Source organism: Ictalurus punctatus, chromosome 21, assembly GCF_001660625.3.
Source record: "Ictalurus punctatus breed USDA103 chromosome 21, Coco_2.0, whole genome shotgun sequence".
In the NCBI taxonomy this organism is placed as follows: Eukaryota; Metazoa; Chordata; class Actinopteri; order Siluriformes; family Ictaluridae; genus Ictalurus; species Ictalurus punctatus.
Window position 1 is genome coordinate 3,399,640 of NC_030436.2, and position 17,949 is coordinate 3,417,588.

General features: G+C 39.6%; 1 protein-coding gene across 1 annotated transcript in view; it reads left to right on the forward strand.

The window, feature by feature from the left end:
- The first annotated feature begins 4,359 nt into the window (after window positions 1-4,359).
- The window catches only part of atg7 (ATG7 autophagy related 7 homolog (S. cerevisiae)), a 115,126-nt gene continuing 101,536 nt past the window's right edge, over window positions 4,360-17,949 (forward strand). Inside the window, exons 1-7 of the mRNA XM_017450797.3 lie at window positions 4,360-5,233; window positions 5,639-5,839; window positions 6,838-6,892; window positions 11,499-11,616; window positions 12,530-12,607; window positions 12,703-12,819; window positions 15,809-15,955. Of these exons, the coding sequence (XP_017306286.1) occupies window positions 5,674-5,839; window positions 6,838-6,892; window positions 11,499-11,616; window positions 12,530-12,607; window positions 12,703-12,819; window positions 15,809-15,955 (681 nt within the window). The 5' untranslated portion in view covers window positions 4,360-5,233; window positions 5,639-5,673. The remainder of the gene's footprint in view (window positions 5,234-5,638; window positions 5,840-6,837; window positions 6,893-11,498; window positions 11,617-12,529; window positions 12,608-12,702; window positions 12,820-15,808; window positions 15,956-17,949) is intronic.

A 17,949-nucleotide genomic window follows, 5' to 3' on the forward strand; every position in this document is an offset into this window, starting at 1 on the left:
GTCAGGATAACTGAGCTGAAGTGTGAACACTGCTTTGGATAAAACCATCTGTCAAATGAGATGAAAAGTTAAAAAAATATATATATATTTTATTGCGTATATAATGCGTATTTTATTCTTGATATCTACATTGTATTTTTATGGTTTTCCATGCTTAAAAATTGACAAATTAACAGAATTTCCTTCTGGTTTTAAAAAAGACACCATGAAGGCAGTTATCAGGGCTTCAAGACATGCAGCTATGGAGCAAATGTGCTCCACATTCGGCTATTTGTTTTGCCTTTATTTGTTTAACACTGATTAGCCCAGAGACCATCAGAGATGCTGCAGAGACTTGATAGTTCCCCAAATACTGACACTGGGGGTAAACACCAAGGTAATCTTTTTCTGACACATGCAACCTGTTAAAGATTATGTTCATTAATATTTAGCCTTATCATGTGACAGCCTATCAGTCTTTCAGAGGGCAGGTTTGCACAGGACTGAGTCCATGTAAAAACTGTAAGGTGTGTTAATTAAGGGTAGGTGCGGCATGTGCATAGAGCTGTTTTCATCCAATGCATGATGCCAATTTAATGGAAGGAATTTTGAGAATAGGCCTGTGTCTTAGATATTATGTAGGGGAAAGGTAGCTATGCACCAAAATAAAAATTAAAATGGCTAAAACCTATGACACACAGGGTTGAACACCAAGAATTTTTTTATTTTTTTTGTGAATAAGATATGATATCATTTTATTTATCCCAAGGGGAAATTGTGGGAGTAGTGGAGTTTTTCTCTCTCTAAATTGTGCTCAGAAATGCTTGGTCCTCATTTACATTGAAAGGACAGTTACACTGCAAAAAGCAAAAATATCTTGAATATAATCACATTTATCTAGAATTTCCTATTATAATATTACAATAAACCAAATGTTAAATGATTAAACCTATAGACATTTTAGCTTTACATTTTATTATTCTACTCGCAACGTTCTCCTCACACCTCCAGGGTCGGGGGTTCGATTCCCGCTGTGGCCATGCGTGTGAGGAGTTTGCATGATCTCCCCGTGCTGCGGGGGTTTCCTCTGGGTACTCCGGTTTCCTCCCCCAGTCCAAACACATGCATGGTAGGCTGATTGGCGTGTCCAAAGTGTCCGTAGTGTATGAATGGGTGTGTGAGTGTGTATGTGATTGTGCCCTGTGATGGACTGGCACCCTGTCCAAGGTGTACCCCGCCTTGTGCCCCATGCTCCCTGGGATAGACTCCAGGTTCCCCGTGACCCTGAAAAGGATAAAGCGGTATAGAAGATGGATGGATGGATGGATGGATGGATGGATGGATTCTACTCGCAGATAATTTTGCTTCTTTTTAGAAATGCTTAAAATGAGCAAAATTATCTGACAACATCACAAGACTATTTCAAGTCTAGAAATAGGTGTAATAAAATTTACAGTATATTTCAGCTTGTGGTAATCGTGTAATAGGAAATACTACATAAATTTAACTATATTCAAGATTTTTTTTCACTTGCTAAGTTATCAGTTGTTATTGTTTTGCAGTGTACAGTACCTTTCATTTAAAAAATAATAATTGATTAAGTGCTACATGGAAGGTGGAAAAAAAAAAGCATAATCTTCAGTGTCCTCGTAATTAGTTGCAGTCATGTAATGCCTCTCTGCCATTGATATCAGCACTGAGATTTGTACAGGAAATTAACACATTTTGACAGCAGTTGGTTATATGAAATGGTAAGGATAATTGAGGTTAATTAACTCAAAATTATAGGCTCATTAATGAAGGAAAAATGCATTAGTGATGCAGATTCATATCAAAGTGACTGATCTTAACAGGATGGGGGAAAAAGTCATTGAGAACTTGAACAGAGTTGCCAACCTTAAATTAAAGAAATACATTTATTGACGGACACATTACTTTGTAATCACCTAATTATGTCTATATTGAATGATTATTAGGAAATGGTAGCATCATGTATGTGGACGCAGCATATTTCATCCAGTCACACTGCACTGTTTAAACAAGGCCATTAAGAGACCTGCTTTTTTTTTTTTAACTTAATATCTTGAATATGGTTGTGGTTGGCGTCATTTGCGGATTTGTATTCCATCAATGTTCCCTCATAGCTCCAAGGTCCCTACAACACTAAGTATAAAATTATATTATCTGAATCCATTGCTCGTCTTTGACCAAGGTTAATTAAATTCAATTTTAATGGTATAGCACTTTCAACAATGGACAATATTTTATGCACTTGGGTATCTGACTCCAATAATTACTTAGCTTTACAACCTTTTAGTTAAGGTATTAAAAGGATGAACTATCTGTGTTCAAGTATACATTTCATCTAAGTGACGTTCCTATGTCAGTTGCTTTTATATAGCCTATTTATTCGGTTAGCTCAGAGGTTTCTATCGACGTGCAAGCCCAGGCCTTTCCTATTTACTTGTCAGTGTTGATTATTAAAATCGCAAGTATTAGATTTTTATATTCGTTCACTGTAAAATACTAGACTGACCCTACATTCACGATTAACTCTGTCGCCTGCTAGATGATACCAGAAAACCCGGCTCAGTTCTTCTCAGTCGCAATCAGGCTTCTCAAGAACTTGGTGCCCTCAAATATCCACTTGAGATGAATTTAACACACCTGCACTTTATAACACAATATTGCCTTCTGGGCTGTACTGACATCCTTATGGATTGACTCACGATCACATGATTAGTGCGACTGCTACTATGATAGTTTTTTTTTTTTTTTCCATCCTGCTCAGTTTATGTATGCTATGTATGTCAGGTACTGCATTCACATAATGAAATATTCAGTGTGTATTGCAGTGGTCACCAACCATCTTCCTTGAGCTCTACCTTCCTGCAGGTTTCATCTCCAACCAAAATCTAACAAACTTGTTTTAGTTGATCAAAAACTTTTTAAGGCAATGATTAGATGGTCAGGTGGGCTCGATTATGGTTGGAGCTACAGTCTTCAGGAAGGTAGATCTCCATGAACAGGGTTGGTGAAAATTGGTGTATTGGGTAGTGCTTTATTGTATTGTACTGTCCTATGTGCTTTTATCGTCCTATTGTCTTACACTATTGTGTTCTTTGCACTTTATGTTGTCTTTTATTGTGATTCAGTATTGTTGGTCATTGATCCATGGTCCTGAACAAACAACATTTAATTCCACGCTATATAAGTATATTCATGGAATCATTGATCTGAACACCCTTGATCAAGTTCTCTGGGTTCTATGGTTTCCACCCAAAAGCATGATTTAAGGTGGATTGGTTACACTACAGTAAATTGCTCTGAGGTGTGGATGTATGCATAAATGTACACTATATTGTCAAATGTAGACACCTGACCAATCACACTCATATATGCTTGTTGAATATACCATTCCAGATTAAGTCTCCCTTTGCTGTTATAATAACCTCCACTCTTCTGGGAAGGCTTTGCACTAGATTTTCGAGCGTGACTGTGGGGCACTGTGCTCATTTAGCCACAAGAGCATTAGTGAAGTCAGGGACTGATGTCACTGATGTGAGGTCTGGGGTACAGTTGGCGTTCCAGTTCACTGCAACAGTGTTTAGTTGGGTTGAGGTCAGGGTCTGTGCACGCCAATCGAGTTCTTCCACTCCAACCTTGGCAAACCATGTCTTCATGTGTGTTTGTGACCGTGTTTGTGACATTATCATGCTGGAACATGTCTGAGCCTCTTAGTTTCAGTGAAGCGCAGTCACTCCAGGACTGAATGATTTTTACGATCGCGGAAATGAACGCAAAATCAAGGAAACTCCGCAATACTCTGAGAAGCTTGCAATTATTCGTGTGACGTCATCACAACGCGCATTCATCCAAAGCCTCCTTTTGATTCACGTGCGTCAAACATGAGTACAGCTAAAAAGTCTCATTTACCAGCAAACATCACTGCGAAAAAACCGTGCAACACAATTTCGTCGATTCAAGTAGTTTTCCGCAATAAAAAGCACGAAAACCTCCATAAACCGCATCACAAATTTTCAAAAATGTCGCCACGAATGCAAGCATTTCTGACTGCAACAATCACAACAAAAAACCCCCCCCCCACAAAATCCTGTATGGACTGGACGGGAAATCATAACGCATAGAACGACATTCGATACAATTTTGTGCTTCAAACGTTTCAGTTTGGGGAAGAACCACATATGGAGGTGATGGTCAGGTGTCTATAAACTTTCGACCATACACTATACATGCGTTTATGGAGTGGAATCGTTATACTGATCTAATTCACTTGACTTGGAATGGATCTGAACACACCCGATCCATTTCATAAAGCTGTTCAGTTGCCTGAACTATGCAGATCTTCAGGATTGTTCTAGTGCATTCTTTCAGCATGAAACCAGGGTGTAGAGATCTAAGGTGGACCAGCTATCAGCAGGATATCTTTCTTCTCTTGTAAATCCTACACCCAACTTAGAGTTTTACATTTAACAGCTAAATCACGGTGTTTCCATTTTGTTGGTGGTTTCTTTTTCCCCCACTCTTCATTGTTATGTTTCTGCTGCTGTAATTTCACTGGAGAGCATTTACAGAAGCAGAGATACTGACTAAACGCATCGAAATGAAAAGAAACAGCGCGTACAGGTTTCTCTCCGTGTTTTCCTGTCTCGTCGTCGGCGCTTTCTTGTTCCTGTTCTGGTTTTTCGTCTTTTACTCCATCATGAACGCGCCGTGAAAAAGTGCTTTATATTAACGTTAAACACCTGGACTGCTAAGTCAGGCAGCTAGCCAGGTTTCTTGCTAACCAGTTTGAAAGGTCGGGCTAAATTAAGTAGTGTTCGAGCGGATATTTGTCCTAAATGTGCTTTGTCAAAAAAAATCAAATAAATCATAACGTTATTTAATTCGACAGGTAATTCAACACTGGGCTCATTTTAGGACGTTTTTAATAGCTAACTAGCTAACCTTCCATAGCTAACTAGCCAAAGCTAGCAACTAAGCTAGCTGAGTTGTACCATGTTTTCTGTGAGTCTGTGTAAATGAAATAAGCGACCAGTCTTGTATGAAGTAGCATGCTATTAGATGCTGGCTGTGGGAAGGGAAAAAAAAAAACTTAATTACAATTAAAGCGCAATTCTTACAAATATTCGGTATGACGCATGTCGCCACTGTGAGCTAGACTTCCTTCAACACTACACCGAGGCTGCGCGTGACTTCAGTCACGTGATTCAAACAAGGAAGTCGATTTCTGGTAAGTGTGTTGGGTTTCCATTTGCATGGTGTATTTATGTTGTTTTTACAGAGTAACAATCATGTGTTTCGTGCTAATTATTTTTGCGTTAGCATCTAGATATGATGTTGATATCAGTCTCAGTACCGTGTGCTGCTGAGCTGAAGGCAGATTCATTTACACTGAGGGACAAAAACACAGAGACTGGAACAACAACAAGAACATGTCCCAGTATAAAAAATTTTAAAAACTGCACAAAGCATAATAATTGAACGGGAAGGTCTGTTTAATAAGGGCTTAACAAAATAAATGGTATACAAAATCACATCACTCAAGGAAAAGCACTAGATATTGCAAGTGAATCATTAAAAGATGGAGATTTCATACAAATCCTTATTAATCTCTTGTCTTGGCTCTTCAACACAGAGTTTTTATCAAACAGAACTGTGCTTAATGCTCAAATGGCAGCTGAATCTGTGGAAAAGGGCGCAGCTCTTCCCAAGTTGCAGTTTGCCCCTTTCTCTAGTGCCCTTGAGGCAGGATTCTGGCATCAGCTCACCCAGAAGAAACTCAATGACTACCGGCTGGATGAAAGTCCAAGAAGCATCAAGGGTTATTATTATAACGGTAAGGATGCTTGTTTTGCATGCTTATGATTACGGTCGGGTGGCACAGTGGGTAGTGTCACAGCTCCAAAATCCGAGCTTCAATCCTGAGCTCAGGTTTGAAGTTTCTGTGCATGTTCTCCTCAAGCCTATGTGGGTTTCCTCCAGGTTCTCTGCTTATGGTTTTCCAAAAACATTTAAATGGTGGATTGGCTATGCTAAATTGTCCCCTAGGTGTGAATGTGTGTGTGCATGGTGCCCTGTGATGAACAGGGTGTATTCCCACATCATGTTTGGTGTTCTTGGGATGTGCTCCGGATCCACTGTGGCCCTGATCAGGATAAAGCCAGTGTTCTGACAAATTGTTCTACCTATAAAGGAGGCTTACCAAGGTATTATACCAATGCATGTACATTTTTATCCCCTTTTTTAAATTTATTATTATTTATTTTTAATTTTTTTGCAGTTTACTGCTGGGTGCATTGTCTGATAAGATCACCGTAATAAAGTAGACAAAATAGCATCAAATTCTTTGGTATTGTTTTATGAAGACTTTCCTATGTATATGGTAGAAAAGTTTGATAAGATAGGACAGTATTACTGAATGAATGAATGAAATGTTTCTATGTTGCTTCCTGTCATCCGGCACCATTGTCCACTTAATGGTGCACACCATTGCTGCTGTGATGTTATACCAACTACCTATTTCTTGACTTGATCTAATAATCTCTTGTGTAGTGTAGTTATTGTGTAAAATACTAATTTTTACCCTTGTCTGGAGAAACACTGCTATGGAAACAACCTTTGCAAGGTAATTGTGTTTCATTTACCAACGAGTCTTTATAGTAGCACAGATAATTGATCAGGTGATGTGCAATTTGCATTCCATTGTGCACGGTATGCTCTGAACCAAACGATTTTGTCATATTCTATTAATTGGTGATTCAGTGTGATTATATAGCATTGTTTTATATGTAAATAAGCTGTCAAGACTAAGTAATGTGTTTTCTGTGGAATAAGGTGACCCATCTGGCCTGCCGACTCGTTTGACCCTGGAGTTCAGTGCATTTGAGGTGTAAGTTGATACTATTTTCTACATTTCCTTGCCACTGCATGTGATTTGCACATATAAATTTATCTACACAGGTTGCCTTGTATTTTCTGTAATAAGACTAGGTAAAAGATTGAACTGCTATCCTAAGTTCTTGTATACTCAGATTGATACACAGCAGAGAAAACTGTTCCAATTCATAGTATCAACTATAGTGAACGTAACTGGTGGATCTCCAATTGTCAGTGTACTTCATCGTTATTTCTATGATTTTTAAATGCAAAGTGGGCAGGGCTAATCGTGGGTAAAGCTTGCATAAGCTCTTCCTTCACCGATCACATGGTTGATGACCTCTATAATGTGTTTAGTTCTACTTAAGTGGTGTTGGATAAATGACTTCTGGGAATCTCAGGATGAAATGAACTCAAATCATGACACTAACTCTTTGAACTAGGAGTATGAGTCAAATACCTTTTGAAATAGCAATTTTTCTTACTGAAATGGCATAAGCAACACCTTTTTACCATTGTATAATTATTTAAGCACCCCTTTATTTTTAATCCTGAATGAAAGTTGAGACTCTGGGGTGCTGTAGTTAAATTTTGGTTTAAGATCAGGGATCAAAACTCAAAAGGCGTCGCTGTTCTTTCAGGATTTGTTATTGAATTTTGAAGGCACATAAAGGTAAATAGTTTTGACTGGACTGGCTAATTGTGACCTCAGTATTATAATATTGTGTCTGGCATTTTGATCAAAAATGAGCTGAGCGTATAAACTTTATTACAGAAGAGTGCTGAGGGTGTCAGGTGTCCACATAAATTTGGCCGTATAGTATATAACTAGACTCACTAATGTAAACGTATTAATTGTGCGGGTTACTGCAATTTTATACACAGATTACTCGGTCAAATATAAACCACTTATTTGTTTCAACTGCACCCTTGGATTTTATACACAATGCGTGAAAAGCTAGTCGTTTCATATGAATGGAATTAATGAAAGAAATATGAAAAACAAAATTGAAAATGCAAGCCAACACAAATCCATAAATGAAGATAAGACTAGACATTCAATTACGACAAAACAGATGCCTCTGTAAACTGACTCGGTGCAAATGGCTCAGTTTTCGTCAGAGGATGAAAGCTGACATTTTCTAAGACGCTGCTGTGCCAGAAAGCATGTGAGAGGCAGAAGAGCGCATCTATGAGAGAAACTTCTGGCCAACGGTCACAGAGAAAACAAATTAAACATAGAGGTTTCCCTGTGTGATGTGCTTGGTCTCAGTGAGCACCTGAGTACATATTCCCTGTTTTTCTGCCAAAACATTTTCTTTTCACCTCACTTAATTTACACCTAATTATTCATTCTGTAATTTGTCTCCATATTTCAGCCTTTTCAGGTGCTCTGCTGCTAATTATTATGCATTTAAATATACATTCACCGAGCACTTTATTAGGAACACCTGTACACCTACTAATTGGTGCAATTATCTAAATCAGCCAATCATGCGGCAGCAGTGTAATACATAAAACATCCGAGCAGTTTTGGTTAATGTTCACATCAACAGTCAGAATGGGGAAAATGTGATCTCAGTGATTTTGACTGTGGCATGAATTTTGCTGCCAAACTGGCTGCTTTGAGTATTTCTCTAACTGCTGATCTCCTGGGATTTTCACACACAACAGTCTCTGTAGTTTACTCTGAATGGTGCAATAAAGAAAACCATCCAGTGAACAGCAGTTCTGCAGATGGAAAAGCCTTGTTGATGAGAGAAGTCGGAGAACGGGCAGACTGGTTCGAGCTGACAGGAAGGCTACGGTAACTCAGATAAACGCTCTGTACAATTGTGTTGAGCAGAAAAGCATCTCACAATGCTCAACACTTCGAACCTTGAGGTGAATGGGGTACAACAGCAGAAGACCACGTTGGGTTCCATTTCTGTCAGCCAAGAACAGAAAGCTGAGGCTGCAGTGTGCACAGGCTCACCAAAACTGGACTGGATGACTGGAAAAACGTAGCCTGGTCTGATGAATCTCGATTTCTGCTGAGACACACAGGTGCTGGGGTCAGAATTTGGTGCCAACTGCATGAATCCATGGAACCAACCTGCCTTGTGTCAACAGTGCAGGCTGGTGGAGGTGGTGTAATGGTGTGGGGAATGTTTTCTTGGCACACTTTGGGCTTGTTAATACCAATCAGTCGTCACTTGAACGCCACAGCCTATTCGAGTATTGTTGCTGACCATGTGCATCCCTTCATGACCACAGTTTACCCATCTTCTAATGGATAGCGTGATAATGCACCACGTCGCAAAGCAAAAGTCATTTCAAACCGGTTTCATGAACATGACAATGAGTTCGGTGTTCTCCAGTGGCCTTCCTAGTCACCACATCTGACTCCAATAGAACACCTTTGGGATGTGGTAGAACGGGAATTGCATGATGCAATCATGTCAACATGGACCAGGATCTCAACGGAATGTTTCCAACATCTTGTGGAATCCATGCCATGAAGAATTGAAGCAAAGTGAGGCCCTACCCTGTAATAGTAGTGTGCCTAATAAAGTGTTCAGTGAGTGTAGGAATATATGAAAGTATGAAAATATTTACAAATGACATAAAGATAACTAAATGGGGCCCAATGTGTTTTATAAGCTGATCTTTCCAGTAGAAGTTGAGTTAGCAGACTTTAAGATCATATTAAAGATGTATACAGAGAAATAAAAATGATTTAAAACATGTGATCATAACATGGGTTGCCACTGAGTGATGGCTATTTAAATGCCTTAAAAACAAAGTGGGTCTCACAGGTTTTATTGCATACAAATTCGAAATGTTTTTTTTTTTTTACAGTAACAATCAGATATAAACTTATAAAAACCAAATCATATTTGCGTTTACATTCTAACAGTCTTAGAATTTTGGTAATGTGAATTTGTAACCTTATCATGTGACCCTTGTAGAGTTATACATGTAGAGTACTGTGCAAAATTCTTAGGCACCTTTATCAGCTCATTATCTGAAGCACACCATCTCATCTTATTCCATGGGCATCTATGGATGCCAGTGGAGCTGGTTCCTTTGTATGTATTGATGTGGCTGCTGACAAAGGCAGAAGAATGATTTGCTGAAGGCTATTTTATCCGCCTTCAGCCAAGTGCTTCAAAAACCATTGGACAATGCACAGTGCAGATGGATGATGACCCGAAGCATACTTCAAAATCAACCCAAGACTCGGGTTCTAGACTTCAGGCAGTCATTGACTACAAAGCGTTTGCAACTATGTATTAAAAAGTGAATTTGAATATATTATTGTTTTTGTTCAGTTACTTTTGGTCCCTTAAAAAGAGAGGGGACCACATCTAGAACCCCAATTCCAAAAAGGTTGGGACGCTGTGGAAAATGTCAATACAAACAGAATGCAATGATTTGCAAATCTCATGAACCCATATGTTATTCACAATAGAACATCGGAAACATATCAAATGTTTAAACTGAAGAAATGTACCATTTTAAGAAAAAGAATAAGGTAATTTAGAATTTGATGGCCGCAACACGTCTCGAAAAATTTGGGACGGGGGAACAAAAGGCTGGAAATGAAAGTGTTACTAAAACGAAACAGCTGAAGGTTAATTGGCAACAGGTCAGAAACATGATTGGGTATAAAAAGAGTATCTTTGAGAGGCAGAGTCTTTGAGGCAGAAATGTCTTCTGTGTTCTATTGTGAATAACACATGGGATTTGCAACCCATGAGATTTGCAAATCATTGTATTCTGTTTTTATTGACATTTTAGACAGTGTCCCAACTTTTTTGGACTTGGGGTTGTAAAAAGTGCTGCAATTCCTACACTATTCACTTGATTTGGATGCAAATACTCTGAAATTTAAGCTGAAAGTCTGCTCTTTGATCTCATATTCATTATTTAATGTAAACTCTTGTATACTGTGGTAGACAGCTACAATAACAGTAACTATGTCATTGTCCAAAATTGTACCCTAAAATGACCTTTTATCCAGATAGAAACTTACAATACTAAGGTTATGTATTGTATCTTCTTTGCACATAAGATCACATACTGTCGATAATTTACCGGTTATATAAAACAGAATTGTTGTCAGACTTGTTACACAGTAAATGGCTACGTGAAGTTCCTTCTCATGTCTCCTCGTGCAACGTAGAGCATTTTGGCAGTTAGGCTGTTATGTAATAATTATGACGAGCCTGTACTATTGCTACATTTCCTGCAGGAGATTTATGGAACTTGTACCAAAATATACCATACATGCAGAGGACTTTCACTCTCAGCAATATTGAAATAAAATGTCAACTATGTGTGAAACCATGTCTGGAAAATGAATGGGATAAGATTCCCCAAATCAGGAGAAAAAAGTATTCCCCAATTTTTTAAAAATAATATTTTTTAGATTTTTATTATATCATGGTAATTGCTAACCTTTATAGTATGGTCTGTGATATTTTATCACCATGACATTTGTGTGATGGTTCTTGGCATGTTTTGAGTGATTGAAATGCTAACAGCATATTGATGAGAAATTCTAATAAAATACTGTATGTATAAACAACATCCTGCTTGATTACTGTACCTGAAATGAGTTTGTTCATGTGCAGTGATGGACCCACTCCAGCTTACTGCTGTGCTGCTAAGGGAACTCTGTACAACACCAACACGCTGGAAGCCTTTAAATCCACCGACAAGAAAGCACTTCTAGAAAAAGCAGCTAATGAGGTGGGGCCATTATCTAACTCTCAGTGTTTAAAGAGTCAGTCTGGATAAAAAGAGAAAAGACTTGTTTGTCCCGAGGTTTGCTTCTTCAATTCGCACCAATGTAACTAACAAGAGTCCAACCCATATTAGCAATCACACAGTCATCTCATAGACTGTTTTTGAAATGGCATTGAGAGGAACCAAAAAGGAAATCATTCGTTTCTGACACCGGATAGAAGTGCTGGAATGAGCACAGGATGGTCTTTATGATTACAGCAGCAGTTCCTAGGTACAAATCTACAGTATCCTCTGAAGCAATGGTGAGAACTCAAACTGTTTTTGGGATGTGCAGTCTTTTGGGTATGTATTTGGAAACATCAAAAATGGGTTAAAAAAAGGGAAAAGAAAAGACAAAATAGACCTGTATTAATGAATGAATTGTATATATAAAAAAATCAATTTGGAATTGTATTACAATTAGAATTTCTCCTTCAAATATGGGCAACACCTCAAAATGCCTAAATCTAGATGCTTGAGCAAAGTGACAAGAAACTCTGATGAGGAAGAAAATGAAAATGAGTACTGTGTTGTTGTTGTTTTTTTAGTCACTGTATGCTTCCCATATGTTTTAGCTCGTGTGCAAAATTAAAGAAGCAAACTTCAGTCACTATACATCTTGGCTGATTGACTACTTTTTGTTTAAGGGTGATATTGTATGACATTAATTTTTAGCTGAAATGTTTCCTAAATTGTAACTGACTGATTTAATATTGGGAAAAATTGGACCCAAAGTCGCTCAGCCTTAATTTAAACTTAATGTTAGCCATTATCTAAAAAGAAACATACTTTCTCTGTGTGATACAAGACCTAAACCATATTTTTGCACTACTTAAAACTGATACATCTGTTGAAACATGACTTATCATCTTCTCAGATTTGGACAGCCATACAGTCAGGTGCTGCAGTGGAAGACCCTTCAGTCCTGAGCAAATTCATCATTTTGACATTTGCGGTATATATTTCACATATGAATATATATTATATATACGTTATATGGAAAATATGGAGTATCCTACTAGTTTCTCATCACTGATCAACCTTATTTAGGATCTGAAGAAATACCAGTTTTATTACTGGTTCTGCTTCCCTGCTCTCTGCTTCTTGGAAGGAATTCAGCTTGTGACGGATCCGGTGTTGTTAGAGCGGAAATTCTCCCCTCGGCAGGTGAGCTACACAATCAGATTACTGTTCCTAATTTTTGTCTGCCGTGGCTGAAAATGTCCATTGCACAAGACCCAAGGTAAGTTGCAATCTATTTTTTTTTCAAGCGGAAGGTCTAAGGTTTAAGACGTTTGTGTAAAATGGGATGGAAATAAAGGATGAGAGGTCAGTGCAATATGGTTTATACTGAGGATGAACCCGCACACACACGCAATGTTAATTAATTGTCTGGGACACACATCAGATCACATTGCAGTTCACGCTACGAACGTAATACATTTACATTACATTTACATTTATTCACTTAGCAGACGCTTTTATCCAAAGCGACTCACAAATGAGGAAATACAAGCAAAGTGATATATCTAGTGGAGAACAATACAAGTAGTGCTACAATACAAGATCTTTTAATTGAGCTCTAGATAAGCAAAGTGTGCAGAGTAGAGGTGTAAGTGCCAGAGAAGGCTCTTTTTTTTATAGGGGTTGGTTAGGTGTTCACGGAAGAGGTGGGTTTTTAGCCGTTTTTTGAAGATGTGAGGGATTCTGCAGTCCGGATTGAGGTTGGAAGTTCAATCCACCACTGAGGAACAGTTATTTTGAAGGTTCTTGAAAGGGACCTTGAGTCACACTGAGTGGGCTCTGCTAAGTGTCGGTCGTTGATCGAACGCAGATTGCGTGAGTCCAGTTTTAAGATAACAAGAGCCTGGACTAGTATCTGTGTAGGCTGTTCGGTGAGGTAGGGTCTGATTTTCTTGATGTTGTACAGGATGAACCTACAGGACCTGTTGAGATGTGGTCTGTAAAAGTCGAGCTGTCATCAAGAATCGCCCCAATGTTCCTGGCCATCCTGGTTGGTTTGAGTGTGGTTGAGCCGAGCTGTACAGTAAGGTTGTGGTTGATTGAGGGACATGCTGGGATGACGAGAAGCTCAGATTTTGCCAGGTTGAGCTTAAGGTGGTGTTCCGTCATCCAGACCGAGATGTCCGACAGGCAAGCAGAGATTCGTGCAGAGACGGTTGGATCATCAGGCTGGAAGGACAAATAGAGCTGGGTGTCATCAGCATAGCAGTGGTATAAGAAGCCATGAGACTCAATCACCTGCCTTGGAGATGTAGTGTAGATAGAAAAGAGCTGACCCCTGAGGAACCCCAGTTTCAGTTTCAAAGAAAGTGGCAAAGTCATCTGCAGTGAGAGAGGTAGGGGAAGGGGGAGGAGGAGGACAGAGAAGAGAACAAAAGGTTTTGAAGAGAGTGCGGGTGTTGGGAGAACTGCCAATCTTCTCTCGGTAGTATGGGGCTTAAGCAGTGGAGATGCTATCGGAAAAAGAGGAGAGAAGTGTTTGATAATTGGTTAGGTCAGTCGGATCGTTAAATTTACGTCATTTCTTTCAGATGCTCTTTCAGATGCTCTTAATGTGTCCCAGAGCACGTCTGCAAGTTGTCTGAGTGATCTTATCTAAAGTTGCACTTGACCCTGTTCACACCTGTCCATGCCGTCCATGCTGTCTTCTACTTGCACTCGAGATGGGTACCAATTCTGAGAGATGAATGAGAGTGCAGAGAATGGGTAGGTGAAGTAACAGGGTCCAGTACAGTCAATCTGAGGCATATAACATAAAAAGTCTACTGTTAATGAAACCAAGATAAATCATTTGGCAATATTATTCAACTCTACCTTACAAAAATGCTCCAGATCTGTCGAATAGTGAGGGGACCTCCCGTGCACACCCCTCTACAAGTCATTCCACAGGTTTTCAATAGGATTTATTTCTGGGCTTCGACTGGGCCATTTAAAAAAAATGTTGATCTTTTTCTGAAGGCATCGCTTTGTTGACTCGGAGTTGTGCTTTGGGTCGTCATCATGCTCGAAGGTGAAAGTTTTCTTCATCTAAAGCTTTCAACCTGCAGATTTTGTGCCAACATAGATGGGATTTGGAGCTATTTATGATTCCCTCTATCCAGAATAGAGCCCCAGTCCCAGCTAAAGAGAAGCAGCTTTTGTGTGTTATGCTGCCACCACCATGCTTCACCATAGGCATGGTGTTCTTTGGGTGATAAGTTTGTTTTTGAGCCAAACATATCTTTTATAATTATGCCCAAAAAGGTCTACCTTGGTCTCATCAGACTATAACACATTTGCCACATGGTTTGGTGTCAGTGTATGTATAGTATGGAAAAAAATTATGTGAGCATGGATTTTTTTTTTTTCTTCAGAAACTTTGATATGTTTTTGTCTTGTCCCTTTGTCAATTTTGGAGAGACGTCCTGTTCTTGGTAATGTTGCTGCAGGGCCTGATTTTCAAATACAAAATGTAGTCAAAAACAGACACCGAGTCAGGTGATCAGCTAATCGGCAAAACAGGGCATGAAACAGAATCACAAAACCAGGAAAGAATGCACAGTTAACAAAGCCTCCAGACGTCTGGCAGATAAACATAGGATTATACGTCACTGTGTGTGTCTGCTGTGAAAGTGCTTAAATAGTGCGAGCGCAATGATCAATAATCGGTTGTGAGTGTGAGTGATGGGGGTTGTAGTCCATGTCGGCCATGTTTGTGGGCTGCTTTGTTCTCTGGGAAATGTAGTTCGACACTGATTACAGCATTGACATGACAATAGTGTGTGGGTGCAAACTGATCTCGGGTATATACACAGATAGAAACAAAACTGCAAAGTTATCTGTAACATTTTAGACCAATGTTTTCAGCTCTTGATGACACGAGCAAGTTAATTGTTCAAGCACAGGCCAGTTATTAACTAATGCAACTGAAAGAGTGTTTGAGAAGTTGCCAACCTCCATCACTGGTAATGTAAAAATATCAAATTGTATATTTAATACAGGAGATGTTGTCCTATTGTAGCAGTAAATACTTATGACACAAGAGTCAGATTGTTAATAAATTAATAAATAAGTTAATAAACATATAACTCTAAGCTAAAAATGATGCTATACATTTTTCTCATCTTCATTTATTTATTCTTTTTCTTTTCAGGTGTCTGCTTTTCAAGCAGCCTACGATGAGTTATGTTCAGCGAGTGGAGCCACAGCTGTGCCGTATTTCCTTGTGAAGTACTCTGAGGAGAACGTTGAAGTGGCTCTGCTGAAAGACTGGGGTTCATTCTTCACAGATCTAAAGAAGGTACGATTGAGACTGAAGATCTGGCCCGTACAGGTGGCCTATTGAAAACCACTGAATATCAACAATTATGTAAAGTGCACTCTGGGAACAGATTGACTGAAATAGACTCTTAACCAGTCTTGAGAGAGGGAGTGACTGTCTGTCTGTCTGCCTGTCTGTCTGCCTGTCTGCCTGTCTGCCTGTCTGTCTGCCTGTCTGTCTGCCTGCCTGTCTGCCTGCCTGTCTGCCTGCCTGTCTGCCTGTCAGTCTGCCTACCTGCCTGTCTGTCTGCCTCTCTTCCTGTCTGTCTGCCTGCCTGCCTGCCTGCCTGCCTGTCTGCCTGCCTGTCTGTCTGCCTGCCTGACTGACTGTCTGTCTGCCTGCCTGTCTGTCTGTCTGTCGGTTTTTTTCAACCACAACATTAAATCTAACCATAAAATGTGCGACGCCATTCATTAATAAAACAAAAAATTTTAGTCATTGGCTGATTGCTGTGGTTATACAAAAATAATACACCGTTTCATTATGGATTTATAATACATAATATATTATGGAGTTCCACAGTGTATTATGGATTATTCAGTAGAACCAACAACGGCAGCACCACTAATGGTCTTAAGTAAAAATATGCAGAATGGTATGAAGAAGAGACTGGAGCTGAATTCTTTCGAATCCAGGCTTTAAAGGGTCCTGAAACCTCCCTCTTTCAGCTCAAGTCTACCTCTCAATGTTTTTGAAAAATGCAGCTTGAATGGGCGTGGATGGCTGTGCGAAAGAACGGAGGGGGAGGGGGCGTGGCAGGGAAAGGCAGGAGAGGAAGGGGGGGGGCGAGTCTTCAGAACACTCACAGTAAAGATGGATAGTTACAAAGTTTGTAGATGAGACAGCGGACTTTTCTCCTCCTGAATCCCCAGGGCTAAATGGAGACACAATAGATAGCAGTGCAGGTCCTCTGGCCTGTCTATTTAAACCATTAGCCCCTGGCATGACTATGGAGGAAAACATAAAATAAAACCGGAGGCAGTGCGGATGGGAGAAGCGTCGGAATGGTAGCTTGCTAATAGGCTCGAGCTTTTCACGAATAAAAAGGCGAAGGCTCGTCCCTTCAACACGGACTCTCGGTGCATAGTTTTGCACGCGAAGGCCCGCGGAGCTTCAAGCGGTTTAATCAGCTCAAAATGCAAGTAAAACTGTCATGGTTAAAATTAGACACGTACGTCATTTGAAGAGATAGAAAAGTCCTCGGGACTTAGTACCGCATCGTTGTGTAGACGCAAACCGCTTTCATGAGCAAGTGCACCTTTCTCCAATTCTCATAGCTCTCCTGAATAAACACACTCAAACTCTTACACCACTGAAACAAACACCTGCGACCCATTTGAACGCCTCTCTCAACTACTACATCTGTAGGAAAGCACCGTGTGCTGTCACGAATAATTAAGAGACGGCATCTTCTCATAGGATAAGAACACACAAGCTCATGAATAATTATGAGACACCGACGTGTCATCGATGTACTATTGTACATTACCATGTCACTGCCTGTGACGTGTGACAGGATGGGATTTTAAACCAGGAAGATGAAAAAAGCTCAAAATTAACCGGTTTTCTCCTACAGTTCAAATGAACAGATGCTGAGATTGTCTTTTATGATGTACGATACGAACACCTCTGTTAAAATCTCAGAGAATGTAGTTTAATGTTTCATGACGCTTTAAAGTCACGCAGCCAATCACTGACCGTTATATCAAGTGATTGCACTTGGTGAATTGCCGTGTAGATGGTGTGTATTGGCACATGTCATCCACAGTGATTGAGAAGGCAGGAATGAAGTGTAATAAACATGAACAAGGTGCATGACATTCTCAATTACTGATTTTCAAAATGCCTACGGAGGAGAAACTAGAAGTCAATAGACTAAGCAAAGATCAAAATCCAATCAAAGTACCAATTGCGCAAAGGGACATACAACAGAATCGTGTGTTTTGTGTGGTTTGAACGAACAAGTGCCACTT